This window comes from Bos indicus, chromosome 1 (assembly GCF_029378745.1).
Source record: "Bos indicus isolate NIAB-ARS_2022 breed Sahiwal x Tharparkar chromosome 1, NIAB-ARS_B.indTharparkar_mat_pri_1.0, whole genome shotgun sequence".
In the NCBI taxonomy this organism is placed as follows: Eukaryota; Metazoa; Chordata; class Mammalia; order Artiodactyla; family Bovidae; genus Bos; species Bos indicus.
Window position 1 is genome coordinate 75236114 of NC_091760.1, and position 15148 is coordinate 75251261.

General features: G+C 41.7%; 1 protein-coding gene across 5 annotated transcripts in view; it reads left to right on the forward strand.

Moving 5' to 3' along the window:
• Positions 1 to 9181, forward strand: part of MB21D2 (Mab-21 domain containing 2) — a 122771-nt gene extending 113590 nt beyond the window's left edge. For all 5 annotated transcript variants that reach the window (XM_019958070.2, XM_070789921.1, XM_070789927.1 and 2 more), the window contains one exon: positions 6135 to 9181. In XM_019958070.2, the coding sequence (XP_019813629.2) occupies positions 6135 to 7399 (1265 nt within the window). In that variant the 3' untranslated portion in view covers positions 7400 to 9181. The remainder of the gene's footprint in view (positions 1 to 6134) is intronic.
• Positions 9182 to 15148: the final 5967 nt, after the last annotated feature.

A 15148-nucleotide genomic window follows, 5' to 3' on the forward strand; every position in this document is an offset into this window, starting at 1 on the left:
TAAAGCATCTGTCTGCAATGCAGGAGACCCGGGTTTGATCCCTGGGTCAGGAAGATCCCCTGGAGAAGGAAATGGCAGCCCACTCCAGTACTCTTGCCTAGAAAATCTCACGGACAGAGGAGCCTGATAAGCTACAGTCCATGGGGTCGCAAAGAGTCGGACACGACTGAGTGATGTCACTTTCATTTTCACATACAAGTACTAATTTCATGCATCTGCTTACTGGTTGGGTTCTCATATATGCACACCAGTGAAGCTGTGAAGGTGGAAGAAGACAAATGACACTTAGTTCTTGTGTTCTGGTGTCAGCCATCCAGTATTATATGTTTGTGATAGACATTAATAATTTGAATTCAACAGAATGCGGAAAAGTTTTATTTGCTGGAATATAAGGGAGTATAAGGCAGAGTTCCATTTTTCACTTGATGTTGTAAAGCAAAGAACTTGATGTTCTTTTTGTTTCACTTGATGTTGTAAAGCAAAGAACTTAGGAGGATAACAGGAACTCAGTCCTTAAACTTTGAGACCCAGTACGGTAATATTAAGGTCCTCTTAAGTAGAAACTATGAAAGAAGTTGAAATCAATTACGGAAAGGGAGGCTGGGAGGCAGTTTTACTTTGTTTTTAAGAGCAAACATATGCCAATGCTTCCCTGAAAGGAAGAGACCCACCCAGGGGAATAAGCTCTTTCTCCATCCCTCTTTTTCTCTGCTGCTAACGAGCTCAGTGGTATGTGTTCAATCTGTCTTTTGTTCTCACTCACGGTTTTGGATCATTTACTAATAGCTACACAGTCAGAGACACTTGATATCACAAAAATATCCTGTAATTATACAAAAATCCTTGGATCAGTTCAGAGATGGCATTTGTTGAAACTAATGCCTACAGCCAAAGTGTACAGTAGAATTTTTTTTTTTTCCCTCTCAGCCCCTGGCTGTGTTTTCGTTGCCTGGCAACCCATCTGGGATGATAGCTGATGTCAGCTGATTTTCACTTATACTTAGCCCAGGAAAGTTTTCAAGGAGGGCATTTGAGTTTGTATAGTGCTGGGGAAGGCTCCAATTTGTGCTACCAAATAATTTGTACAAGTGCGGACTAATGGGCTCAGGCAGGCTAAATGTAAATGTGGAGGTCTCGGGGGATCAGCTTCCAGAACAGTGTGGCCTTTGGGACTTTGTTTCTAACTCCTAAGAGCTTAGCAAATGAGCTTCAGCTATATTCTCGCTACTGCTCAAATTCTCACTTCCCTTTTTAAAGAAATAAGAAATGTTCAACATTATTCTAACTCCTGAATATTCAAATTTAGGCAAATACATTATATGGCTATTCTGAAAGAAGGGTCAACATTTTAGGTACATATGCAACAATTGGGAGGAAAAAGGAATGTTCTAGTGTACACACTAACAAGCTGGCTTAAAACTCAACATTCAAAAAACGAAGATCATGGCATCTGGTCCCATCACTTCATGGCAAATAGATGGGGAAACAATGGAAACAGGGACAGACTTTATTGTCTTGGGCTCCAGAATCACCGGTGACTTGGTGGATGGTGACTGTAGCCATGAAATTAAAAGATGCTTGCTCCTTGGAAGAACAGAAATGAAAAACCTGGACAGCGTATTAAAAAGCAGAGACAATACTTTGCCTACAAAGGTCTGTATTGTCAAAGCTATGGTTTCTCCAGTAGTCATATATGGATGTGAGGGCTGAATAATAAAAAAGGCTGAGCACCAAAAAACTGATGCTTTTGAACTGTGGTGCTGGAGAAGACTCTTGAGAGTACCTTGGACAGCAAGGAGATCAAACCAGTCAATCCTAAAGGAAATCAACCCTGAATATTCATTGGAAGGACTGGTGCTGAAGCTGAAGCTCCAATACTTTGGCCACCTGATGTGAAGAGCCAACTCATTGGTAAAGAGCCTGATGCTGGGAAAGACTGAAGGCAGATGATAGTGAATGAGAGGATTGGATGGCATCATAAACTCAATGGACATGAGTTTGAGCAAAGTCCAGGAGATGGTGAAGGGCAGGGAAGCCTGGTGTGCGGCAGTCCATGGGGTCGCCAAGAGTTGGAGACAACTGAGTGACTGAACACCACCACCACTAAGTGAAAATGTGTTAAAACTTCTTTAATCCAGCAGAGGGCAGAAGGGAATTTTAGCTTGTTTTCCTCACCTGTAACTATTGGAACAAAATTGTGGCAGTGCAAGTAAAGTTCAGTGACGGGTTTGTAAACAAATTATCCCCAGCCCATTACTGCACATGTTATTCTGGTTGTGTAGACAGATCTTCATCAGTGCGCTCAGAGCCAGCTGGATCCTGCCTAGGACAAAAGGATGTATAGAATTTTGTGCAGTGTCCATATAACAGTGCTACTAATCAATTCAGATCTTCTTACTAATTGCTGTAACCATGCGGGACCCCATGGGGCCTTCCCCCATATCCTCACCTTTATCTCCTTTCTAAAGTACCTAGATAATAGTACTTGATATACATTTGCAAATGTATAAAACCTCTCCCCCTCCAACAAATGGAAAGTGTTAACCACTTAATCACCAGGAACACACAAGCCCCAAGGCCTTTTGGAACCGAAGGACTGATAAAGTCAACCCTTGTAACACCACCCTGTTCCCTCATCATCAGCCAATCAGAGAATTGTACACAAGCTGATCACATAACCTGCGGCACCCCCCTCCAACCCCCCAACCCCTGTCCTTCACCTGCCTTATAAACATGCTTTGCTGAAAACTTTCAGGGAGCTTCTGGCTTCTTACGGCATAGGCCACCTTGTTTCTCTGCAGGGCCCTGAAGTAAACCTGTCTCTCCTCCAGACTCCGACACTGCAGTTTCTTTGGCTTCATTGTGCTTCAGGCTCATGAGCTTGCATTAACATTACAACCCAGCATGTCAAGGTTTTCCACATGTATATTTGTGGCACTCCAAATGCTAGAGTGAAACAATATATGAAATAATGAGTAAATTATTTCAATATCAAATGTTTCTTTTTAATTTTTTTTAAATTGGAGGATAATTGCTTTACAGTGTTGAAATGTTTCTTTTTGAAAGTATCTGTACCTCCATGTGAGTCTGTAAAATAGTAAAAATGATTTTCAGCACCCTACCTGGAATTCTGAAAGTTCAATCCTATCTTTTTAGAGCTACTGCTAAAACTTGGGGTGGTAGTAGTTATTACTTTGTCAAGGTGAGATTAATACTGAAATATGATAAGTGAGGTAACCATCTTTATCTTGGTGTTTATGATAACTTTCAACTCTGGTGGCTGTCTGACTTTTAAAAACCACTTTTAAAAGGAAAAGAAATTGTTCAGTGCTGATTTGTAGTGAAGGCTGCTTGGGTTAGTATGTAGTGTTTTAGATTGGGTTCCTCATGAAGTAGCCCCTGAGATGGAGTTAGAATATTTATAAAGCAGCACCCTGGGGACCTGCACCTGTGGAAGGGAGGGGAAAGAAGCAGGATCAGTTGGAGGGTGAAGTCAGGTGTCCTTGCTGGTACAGTGACAGCCTCAATTGATCCCACTGGGAACTCTGATTCCAGTAACTTGTCAGAGTATCCTGTACTGGGGCACTTCCATACTGACTGTTTACAGTATGTGTACCTGTCACCCTAACCCCAACCACAGGAGGTGATCTTGGTTGAGGTGGCTCTTTGCAGTAAGACTGCACTGACTTTAGGGACTGCACTGACAGCCCCAGTACCTGAGACAAGAAATCCTTTATTGAAGAGGGATCCTGTTGCCATATCACAGCACAGAGTGTGTGCACAGTCTAAAAAAGTCAGGTACACTGAAGTCTCTCTGATGAATTGTTGCCTCTTTAATGTTGGATAATTTATTGACTGCTTTAAAAAGAAAGTGATCCTTACTACTTGTTGTTTGGAAAATAGGATTTTAAAGATGAAAAGAGCACAGTTTTATAAACAAATGTCAAATTCTGAAATACAGTGATAACAGACACATATACATAGTTTATTTGCGTTGGGATTGCCTTATGAATAAAAAACTGCCAATTAAAAGTAACTGCAATGACTAATGGAATGATAGTGGGAAGTCATTCTTTTTGATCTTTCAGGAAAAGATATTAAATAAGTCATGGAGTGATGCTGATAGTTTGTCAGATAATGAAGCACAGCTAAATACATAATAAAAAGACAGGAGTCAGGGAAAGTACACTTCTGTTAATATGTTATTCGTGGAGCAGTCATTTCTGTCTTGCCTTTGGATAAGTACTTCATATCTAAGCCTACTAATTTCCTCAGTTGTCTCCTTTGTCATTCAGTCACAGCTTCAGTTGTGTGCCCACTGAGTGCAGACCTCTATTCCTGCTTAATACATATTTGAGACATGGTTCTTACTCTCAAAGAACTCGTAATATCATCCCCTAAAATCACATTTGTTGTTTCACTGCCTATCTCATTAGAAAAATATACAATTTGGGAAGATATTAAATTCATGGTGCAGGAGATAAGTTTTTGAATTAACTTTTTCTTAAAAGTCCCAGTGTTTTCATTGGCAATAAACATTTCAGTTGTTTTTGTGAAGACAGCCTCAGTTTGTTCAGTTTTTGAGAAAATGTCTATCGTATCAGTTCAGTTCAGTTGCCCAGTCATGTCCGACTCTTTGTGACCCCATGAATCGCAGCACACCAGGCCTCCCTATCCATCACCAGCTCCCGGAGTTCATTCAGACTCACGTCCATCGAGTCAGTGGTGCCATCCAGCCATCTCATCCTCTGTTGTCCCCTTCTCCTCCTGCCCCCAATCCCTCCCAGCATCAGAGTCTTTTCAATGAGTCAACTCTTCGCATGAGGTGGCCAAAGTACTGGAGTTTCAGCTTTAGCATCATTCCTTCCAAAGAAATCCCAGGGCTGATCTCAGAATGGACTGGTTGGATCTCCTTGCAGTCGAAGGGACTCTCAAGAGTCTTCTCCAACACCACAGTTCAAAAGCATCAATTTTTTGGCGCTCAGCCTTCTTCACAGTCCAACTCTCACATCCATACATGACCACAGGAAAAACCATAGCCTTGACTAGATGGACCTTTGTTGGCAAAGTGCTGTCTGCTTTTCAGTATGCTATCTAGGTTGGTCATAACTTTTCTTCCAAGGAGTAAGCGTACTAAAGTCTAAATACCCATAGTTTATCTGTAGGTCTTTAAAAGTGATGTTCCATGAATAAAGCAGCTAATTTAACCTCCAACTCAAACATGAGGGCTTTTCTTGAAGCACTTTTGTATCGGTATTTAGTATGAGACAGGAGTGTTTGCAATTTCATCATACAGAAAGGTGATTTGAAATTTGGGACTGAAGAAAATGAATCCAATTTCCTTTTCTATTAAGGCTTTTAAGTGAAACTGGCTTATTAATTTTTTAATGCTAGTGCATGCCAACAATAAAGAATCCAGTGACTGTTGATACGGTTTGTGCCACTGTCTCGACTAATGCTAAGGCACCAGCAATTTTGCCCTCCTTTTCCTTTGTACCATCAAGTGTCAGCTCAAGTGTCCACACATTGAAAAAGGTCAATAACATACTGGTATTATTTTGAAGAGTCATGACCTCACTGCCCCCTGGAAGTATCCCACTTTCAGTGTCCACAGCTCCTCTTGCATAGAGGAATGTTTCAGCAGGAAGGTCTGGGGAAGGGTGACTGCTTTGGCAAGAAATGAAAGAGCCAGGCTTTATGTGATGACAGCAGAGATGGAGAACAGGGAGGGAATGAGAAATGTTGCAGAGGTTATACAGATAAGATTTGGCATTAGAAAGGCAAGTACGAGTTGAAATTTACTGAGGTTTTCAGCCTGAGTGACTGAATGGGATGGCAATGCCAGTAACCAAGGTGATGACTAGGGAAGAGGAGCCCCGGGTTATGATGGGAAATGATATTGCTTGCACTATGAGAGAAGAATCTGCATAATTCTCCCATCTTTTGGAAAAGGATGGGTTCTAGTACCGATAAAAATGAACAAAGCACTCTTGGCTGGGCCCGTGTAGCAGCCTAAGATGTGCTTTGTATTGATAACAAATGATGGCTCTTGGAACCCCAGCGTATTCTGTGTTGATGAATAAGACTCTTGTGTCTGTGCTTCCTATCAGCCTGTTTTCTCTTTCTGTTTCTAGGAATGGTGCAAAAGCTGGACCAAAAACTGCCAGTGGCCAATGAGTACCTGCTGCTTTCTGGAGGAGTCCGAGAAGGTGTGGTAGACCTGGACTTAGATGAGCTTAATGTCTATGCCCGAGGGACGGACTATGATATGGACTTCACTCTCCTGGTGCCAGCCCTTAAGCTGCATGACCGTAATCAGCCTGTGACACTGGATATGCGCCACTCAGCCTTATGTCACTCTTGGCTGAGCCTTCGGCTCTTCGACGAGGGGACGATCAGTAAATGGAAAGACTGCTGCACCATTGTAGATCACATCAACGGTGCCACCAACTACTTTTTCTCTCCAACCAAAGTGGCTGACTGGTTCTATGACTCCATCAGCATCGTCCTCTCCGAGATACAGAAGAAACCCCAGAGAGGGATGCCAAAGGTGGAAAAAGTGGAAAAGAATGGGACCATCATCTCCATCATTCTGGGTGTGGGGAGCAGTCGCATGTTGTATGATATTGTCCCAGTGGTCTCCTTCAAAGGTTGGCCGGCAGTGGCCCAGAGCTGGCTCATGGAGAACCACTTTTGGGATGGGAAGATCACTGAGGAAGAAGTCATCAGTGGGTTTTACCTGGTGCCAGCTTGCTCCTACAAGGGAAAGAAAGACAATGAGTGGCGGCTGTCCTTTGCCAGGAGTGAGGTGCAGTTGAAGAAGTGTATCTCCAGCAGCCTCATGCAGGCCTACCAGGCCTGCAAAGCCATCATCATTAAACTCCTGTCCCGGCCCAAGGCTATCAGCCCCTACCACCTGCGGAGCATGATGCTCTGGGCCTGCGACAGACTTCCGGCCAACTACTTGGCCCAAGAAGACTATGCAGCCCACTTTTTGCTGGGCCTCATTGATGACCTGCAGCACTGTCTGGTCAACAAGATGTGTCCCAATTACTTCATCCCTCAGTGCAACATGCTGGAGCACCTGTCTGAGGAGACAGTCATGCTCCACGCGCGGAAGCTCTCCTCGGTCCGCTCAGACCCAGCAGAGCACTTGCGCACAGCCATCGAGCACGTCAAGGCAGCCAACCGGCTGACGCTGGAGCTCCAGAGGCGAGGGAGCACCACCAGCATCCCCTCCCCGCAGTCCGATGGAGGGGACCCCAACCAGCCTGATGACCGTCTGGCCAAAAAACTGCAGCAGCTAGTGACTGAGAATCCGGGGAAGTCCATCTCTGTCTTCATTAACCCTGATGATGTCACAAGGCCCCATTTCAGAATTGATGACAAATTTTTCTGAGCATTTTTGCTGCCTTTTTTTGTTTTGCTCTGGTTCTAAAACTCTCATAATATGTAGTGTGGTTTGTGATGCTGTCTTTCAGGGGTTTTTTTGTTTGTTTTTTGTTTTTTTTTACATATCCAGCCTGGATTGGATCTGTTAAGAACACATCTTAAGTTTCCTGGTTCTGCAGGATGGTGCAGACTCTGAAACAGTGTATTACTATTTCATATTCTGCCTCTGATTTTGCTGTTTACTTTTTGTAGTTATTGTTTTGTTTTGGTGTTTGTTTTTTTTTTAAGGAGAACTTGAGCCATAGATGAAATGCCCATGAATTATCTCCCTTCTTTCTGTTTTATACTTTGTGCAGAATTGCTGATGGGAGTGGGGAATCTCTCTTCCTGAAACTTCAGGATTCTATGTTTTATTTTGCTTTTCTTTGTGTTTATTTTTTTTTAATGAGTGTTCATCACTACAGATATTTGAAAATCATCTGAATCTGGAAACTACCTGGTACGTTAGCTGGATTTGTCGATACTTTTTTCGACCAGTGGCCAGGGTAATTTCTCCCTCTCTGCCAAACAATGTAGACTTTGAAAGTGATAATGCTACAAATTATGTTTGGAGCAACTTCATTGAATGTAATTGTCCTCAAATCAGAACTTTGGATGGTTTGGAAGGGTGTCTTTGACAACTTTCCACGTAGAATTAAGGTTTCCAAATGGTAGTTTTAGTGTGTGTAATTATTTGAAGCCTTATTTAAATCCTGTTAATGAACATACCATTACAATTGTTATTTGCACTAATGAAATCTTTGCCATTGTCGGAGTTCCAATGCGTGTGTTTCAGTATAAATTGACATCTACTGTTGAAATGCTATCATTTCTTCATTTAGCTCATTCTCTTAATCAATAGAATGATTCTTTGTGTTTGTTTAGTTCTCCTTTATGTGGGTTCCTATTTTGTCCTCTTTGAATTTCCTGGTTCCTGTCTTACTGAGAGAAGTTTTTCAAGTTTTATACCTGCTGAGTGACTTTATCTGAAGCTGGGGAAAATGTATGATTGATAAAGTAGTTGTCTTTGTATGTATAGTTGATCCTTGAACAACACAGGTTTAAACTGCGTGGATTCACTTATATGCAGATTTTTTTTCACTAAATGTGTTAGTTGAATGTATGGGTTTGGAACCATGAATAGAAGGTCCACTATAAAGTTATATATGGATATTCAACCTCACAAGGTCAGTGTTCCTAACCCCCACATTATTCAAGGGTCAACCATATTTCTTTTGACATTATAGGGGTAAGCTTTTTTGTAGAGTCTCTTTGGTTCTTCTGAGAGTTTTGAGAAAAACTAGAAGGAAAAATGAATATTAATCCCCAAATAGAAGATACCATGCCAATTCAAAAGCAGATTTTGCCATAGAGCAGGAACCAGGAAATAACTGAGTGGAAGCCTTGGTGTAGAGGTGTCCTGTCTTTAAGAATGAAAGTACTTGCCAGGTTTAGGTGCTGCAAGGCACCGGTTCCTTGTTTTGGTATGGACTCATTTCAAACTGTAGTGTTTGGGAGGCCAGGGGCCTGCCCATCTCTCAAAGGATTACTGTGCTGTCTACTGTTGGAAAGGTCAAGCAACACTTTGATCTTGAATGTCCAGTCTCATGGGGTAGATTTTGGCCAATTGAAATCAGGCATATGCAGTCTTGGTTTTTGCATGGGAATTATTGTAATGCTTATGAATGAAAATGAAATCATTCAACCATCTTAAATCAAACAAAAGTAATAATAAAAGAAACATACTGGCCTTGGAGTTTTGTTGTTATTTGTTAGTTTGTAATCTGGAAACTTTTCTTATTAGTAATACCAGTAGTAATTTTCAGTAGATATAGTCCTGGGCTTGCTGTTGTCTTTCAGGCCAGATGTCTCTATGTAGTGAAAATCCAATGTCCAATCTTCCCTGTCTCCAATTTTCTTGCTGGTATCTACCTATCATCCACGTAATCTATGTCCTTCTCAGGAAATAACTTCATCCCCAGCTCTGGACATGCACCCTGATTGATGTAGGCCAATCAAGATAGCCATTTCCCTGATCACAGTCATTAGTTACAGATTGGGCATACAGTGCCATCTGTTCCATTCAGGGACATGCTTGCGATTCTAGTTTTGGATGCTGGGACAGCAACATGCACCCTGGATGTGGAAGAGGAAGCACTTGGCTTTGCTATCAGTGAGTGCCATGAACCTAGGGCTCTTCAGTCAGACATTCTTAAAGGTGAGTAGAAACGAGAGGTAGTCTGGTACCTTTTCTTGTCTGAAACATAAGCAAATCACTGACTTCTGTCCTGAAGCCCTGAAGACTGGTTAAAATAATCTCTGTTTCAAGTACGGTATAAAATGCCTTAAGGCAGAGGTTATCAATGTAGTATTACTTACATCTGCTTCTTTAGGTTGTGGGAATTTATGAGCTATAACTCAACAGGATTTCAATTCTCTGATGGGACCTGTTTTCACATATCTGAAGAATAGATTATTTTGGACTCTATGGCTTTCTTAGCTGAAGTGGAAGTAAGATGCAAGTAACGATTGGTTTCAGAGTGGATGGAGCCAAACAGGACCAGTCATTTAAAAAATAAAAACATCCCTGAAATTCCTGTACAGAGTTATTTCCGGGAAAATGAGAGGCAGGTATATGTGGCTAATTTTACTTTCCAGTGCAGTTGCTTCTGGGGCCAGTTGAAGAGCCCCTATGACTGACCAACGCCTTGTCAACCACGCACACACTTGACAGCACAAAAGGAACTGGATGTTTCTTTAAGGCATTTTGTAACACTTACTGGGAGGATTAAGCCCATTGTCTGGGCACAGGTGAGTATTGATTATTTGATATCAGATCATTACCTTGCTGAGAAAAATTTCCTGACTTGAAGTTCAGCCTTGGACAGGATGGCCTGGCTGGGAAAGGGAGGCTGTGCTTGGCAGCAGCTGCTGGGTCAGGGGGCTTCAGGGCCGCTGCTTCAGAGCTTGGCGGTTGTCCTCGGGAAGGCACTGAACTCCATCTGGTAAGCTTAATCTCCAGAACCTCTTCCTTTGAGTCACCCAAGGGACTACTTGTGTGGCTATTCTACTTCCCATCTGGTCAGTATTTGGGGTTGAGGAAAGGCTCCCCATGTTCTAATCTGCAGGTAAACCTTTTTACCATTAAATGGAGCTCTTACTACTACTTGGACTAAAGGAAGGGGATGGACATCATTTCCTCTTCCTGTTATGTTATTAATATCATATAAATACATATGTATTAATAGTTTCAAACTGATTTAATCCAGTTAGTTATTGGTCCTCTCTGAGAAAAATAGCCAGTTTAGAAAATGTACCTCTTAGGCTGTAATTTCCTCAAATAGGTAAAAAATGTTGTTTAGATTAATATTCTCCAATGGAGAACTAGTTGCAACATGTCCTAAGTTCTACCTTCTGTTAATTAATTGCAAAAATCTTTTTTCACTTTTTACAGAAAACATACATTATACATGGAAGAAATCAAGCTATAAAAAATTTAACTAGTTTTGTTTCTTTCTGTATGCCCATTTTATAATGATAGCCTATTAGCAGTGAGTTCAAAAGTAGCATGTTTAATAAACTACAACTTTGCCATATGGCACTTAATTTTTATAATGTTGTATGACCCTTGCTAAGTTTGAAAGTGAAAATGAAAGTGTTGGTCACTCAGTGGTGTCTGACTCTTTGCAATCCTATGAACTGTAGCCCACCAGACTCCTCTAGCCATAGAATTCTTCAGGCAAGAATACTAGAGTTGGTTGCCATTTCATTCTCTAGGGGATCTTCCTGACCCAAGGATAGAACCCGGGTCTCCTGCATTGCAGGTAGATTCTTTACCATCTAAGCCACTAGTTTTGAACCCACAGTCGGGTCCTGACATTCATCAAACTCTAGAGAGACTATATACCTTTTGGTGTCTGTGTGGTTTGGGATAATGAGGAAATTTCAGAAAACTCAAATGTTAGTATGTTCAGTTCAGTCACTCAGTCGTGTCTGACTCTTTGCAACCCCATGAATCGCAGCACGCCAGGCCTCCCTGTCCATCACTAACTCCCGGAGTTCACCCAAACTCATGTGCATCGAGTTGGTGATGCCATCCAGCTATCTCATCCTCTGTCGTCCCCTTCTCTTCCTGCCCCCAATCCCTCCCAGCATCAGGGTCTTTTCCAATAAGTCAACTCTTCACATGAGGTGGCCAAAGTATTGGAGTTTCAGCCTCAGCGTCAGTCCTTCCAATGAACACCCAGGACTAGTCTCCTTTAGGATGGACTGGTTGGATCTCCTTTCAGTCCAAGGGACTCTCAAGAGTCTTCTCCAACACCACAATTCGTCTCCCATATTAAACAATTATTGTTCAAAGACCTTTAAAGACACATTGAGCCTTAATTTGGCATAGCAGGTGGGATAAAAATATTTGCATTTTAGACCACATTCCGTCTCTTTTTTAGGATGAATGGATTTGTAATGTGACTTGGGAAAGGTGGGCACATTGATACATTTTTCTTCTGTCATCTTCTGTTCCAACAGTTTATCACAGAAGCTTAAGGTGGCTAAGTGTGAGTAGAAGCATAAACTTTACATCCTTATCCATAAAATGCAGAATTGAGGTTGTTCCCTTCTTTTCTGGCTTTCACAATCTAAGATTGGCTGTTTCCAAAATAATCTGAATTTCAGATTTATAAATCCACCTATTTACACACAGAGTATTCTTTTCTACAGAATATAATTTAAAAGATCTTATTAATTGCACCAACATCTATGGAGGCAGAGCAAACATTTATTGAATACTTAGTGCAGATCTTACTGGATGCTTTCACTCATGGACCTATTTTCATCTCACAATAACTCTAAACATTTAGGGAAACCAAGATTCAGAAATTAGATAACTCATTCAAAGTTCCATAGACACTTAAGTAGTAGGGCAGAGCCAACATCTGAAACCGTTTGTTTTCAAAATTAAGAACTTGTCATTATGGTGCCACCCTACCTCTAATATTAGTATCTATTCTTATTATTTAGAATAGATTCTATTCTGTGCATTTACACAGGACCTAAATTTGGATAAAAGGTAAACATAAATTACAAAACCTTGGGCAAACTCTTCTTTGAAGCTTTTCATCAGCAGAGTAGATGGATCATTTAGAGAAAGTTAATTTTCTGTCACAGAAAAATCCTGGGAGAAGAGAGATGACCATGTGGGAAAAATTCTGGTTGGGGTGGGGAATGGACCACATATGAAGTAGCAGTATCACCTGTGACGTATTCCTACTAATAGTGAATTTGAAGATTTTCTTTACAACTTCATAGGGAATTCAGAAACTAAACAAACAACTTAAGGGCCAGACAAATCCAGATTGCTAAGTGGCAGGTTTAACAGGCGAGAGAACTTACATCTGAGGCTAGATTTCTCTTGGTGGTTGCAGAAAGAGGAGATCTCATACCTACCTCCACAGATTCTCCGTTTCCATAGAGGCCGTCACAGGGTTTAGTCAATATTGAGTCCAGATGGTCTCAGCAACACTAGACTCTCAGGCTGCGTCCTTGAAATGGCTCCTAGTGTGGGAATGGTGGGTAGACCATACATGTCAAGGACAAGAGGAAGGATGAGGAGCCTCTGCCAGGGTCCGACTCTAGGGTCAGCTAGAGGTTACACCCTCTTGATAATTTCCTCCAATAAACACATCAGATCTTCTATGGTGATTGGCAGGTACTTTCCATAATGCTCATTGAAATTCACCAAGTGACTGTCCTCTTCCCTTTTCTGGGTCTTGTTTGCTCTTATCATAAATTGAGGAGTGAGATTTGTGACCTTGAGGACCTCTCAATGAAGAGCTATTGGTTGGAGAGGGAGAATAAACACAAAGATAGGAACTAGATGGGAGGGAAGATTAATTGATGACAATTTATGACTGGTAAGTAGGATTTGTAGACCCCAGCAAAGGCTGCAGATGAACTGAGGTGTATGGAAATTTGGGGCAGTACTCCAAGAGGCTAGATTAATGCAAAAACATTGCTTTTACTTATCTCATATTCTTCTTCCTCTCCCTGCTCTTCTCTTAAAAATTTCACTCCAGGGATGGTGAATTGTTCAGAAAGTTCCCCAAGACCAGTCCTGTGGTCAAAGGCACAAATCTGTGCCATCCACACAGCTGTGTTTGCTGCATTTTATAAAGCTATTGCTTACAGAAGATCTTACTGGAAAACTGAAACCTTTTTTGCTCTCAAGTTGTTAAACATAGCATTGACCTTAGCTAACTCACACTTTGGTTTTGTTCAGCTTTTTTATATAAGAATTCTAAGAGTAAGAAAGCCTTTTGGGGGTTTGTGTGACATGAAGGTAGATTGGGTATATAATCTGCTTAAATTTGATCTCTTGAGTATATGTGTTCACCTTCTGGTGGAAACTTTGGGGGGCAGTGTCTTCCATTATAATCCTGTGATTCTAACACAATCACAGTATAACTCCAGCTTCACACTGAACTTCCAGTCGTTTTGTGGTTTTCTAGGCGGATGATGTGGGAAAGAACCATAATAAAATGTTGCCCTAATGGTCTGGGAGCGAGAGACAAGAATGAAGACAGGACACAAAATCTGGTGCAATGGGGTCAGGGGGCCTGTAGCCTCTATTGGGCTGAGGTGCAGAGTCCACTCTTGAGTCCAGCTTTTATTCCTAATTGCAGACTATGAGGCTTTCTCAGATTATCTTTCTCAAGACACAAGCTGTGTTAATCACATACCCCTAAATGTTATGGACTACACTGACATAATCCAGATCTCCTTGTGTTTACTCCAGACTGTTCCCTTCTGGGCTAGTCTCGGGAACAATTAGCAAGTGCCTAGGCAGCGTTCATGCCTGATGCTGACCCGGCATTCCAATTCCATGCTTTTATGATTGCAGTCATACTCCCTTCTGGGTCTGGCCTTGGAGTTTGTAACAAGATTATTAAGAAAAACATGAAAGATAATCATTAACATAATTTCTTAACATATGCTGATTTTCTAGGGGCTATTTCTGTGAAATTTCTCAAGGCTGTGAAAGTACGTTACTAGGAATTCCCACTACAATAAAAGTCTGACAGAGAGCCCAGGAATGGTTTCCTTAGCCACACAGAAAAGGTCCTGGCCTGCATCTCTGACCTTTGACCTTGACTGCTTCATTTTCCCTATATTCTATGCCCAGACTCAGCTTTCTTTAGATTGTTTTTAATTTGTTTATTTTAAAATTTCATTTATTAATATCCATTTGTTTATTTTTGGCTGTGCTGGGTCTTCGTTGCTGTGCGTGGCCTTTCTCTAGTGGCGAGTGGGGGCAACTCCCGAGCTGCGGTGCACCTGGTTCTCTTGTGGAACATAGGCTCCGGCGTGCTCGGCCTTCAGGAGTTTTGGCACGCGGGTTTTGCTGCCCCAGGGCATGTAGGATCTTCCTGGACCAGGGGTCAAAGCATGTCCCGTGCACTGGCCAGCAGCTTTCATACCACGGGACCACCAGAGAAGTCTTTAGATTGTTTTTAACACCAGCTACATAGGGTACCGAATGGTTCCCGGTCATTACATGAAATTGCCTGTGTTCTACCTCCCTCTTTTACGTATCATGCAATCTTCTGATAAATACAAAACTTCATGCTTCAGCCTCTCCTTGTGAGATTCTCTTAGACATCCCTTTTCTACTTTCCCATTATTTGTTAGAGAATCACTAACTTTTAAGTATTCTCACCAG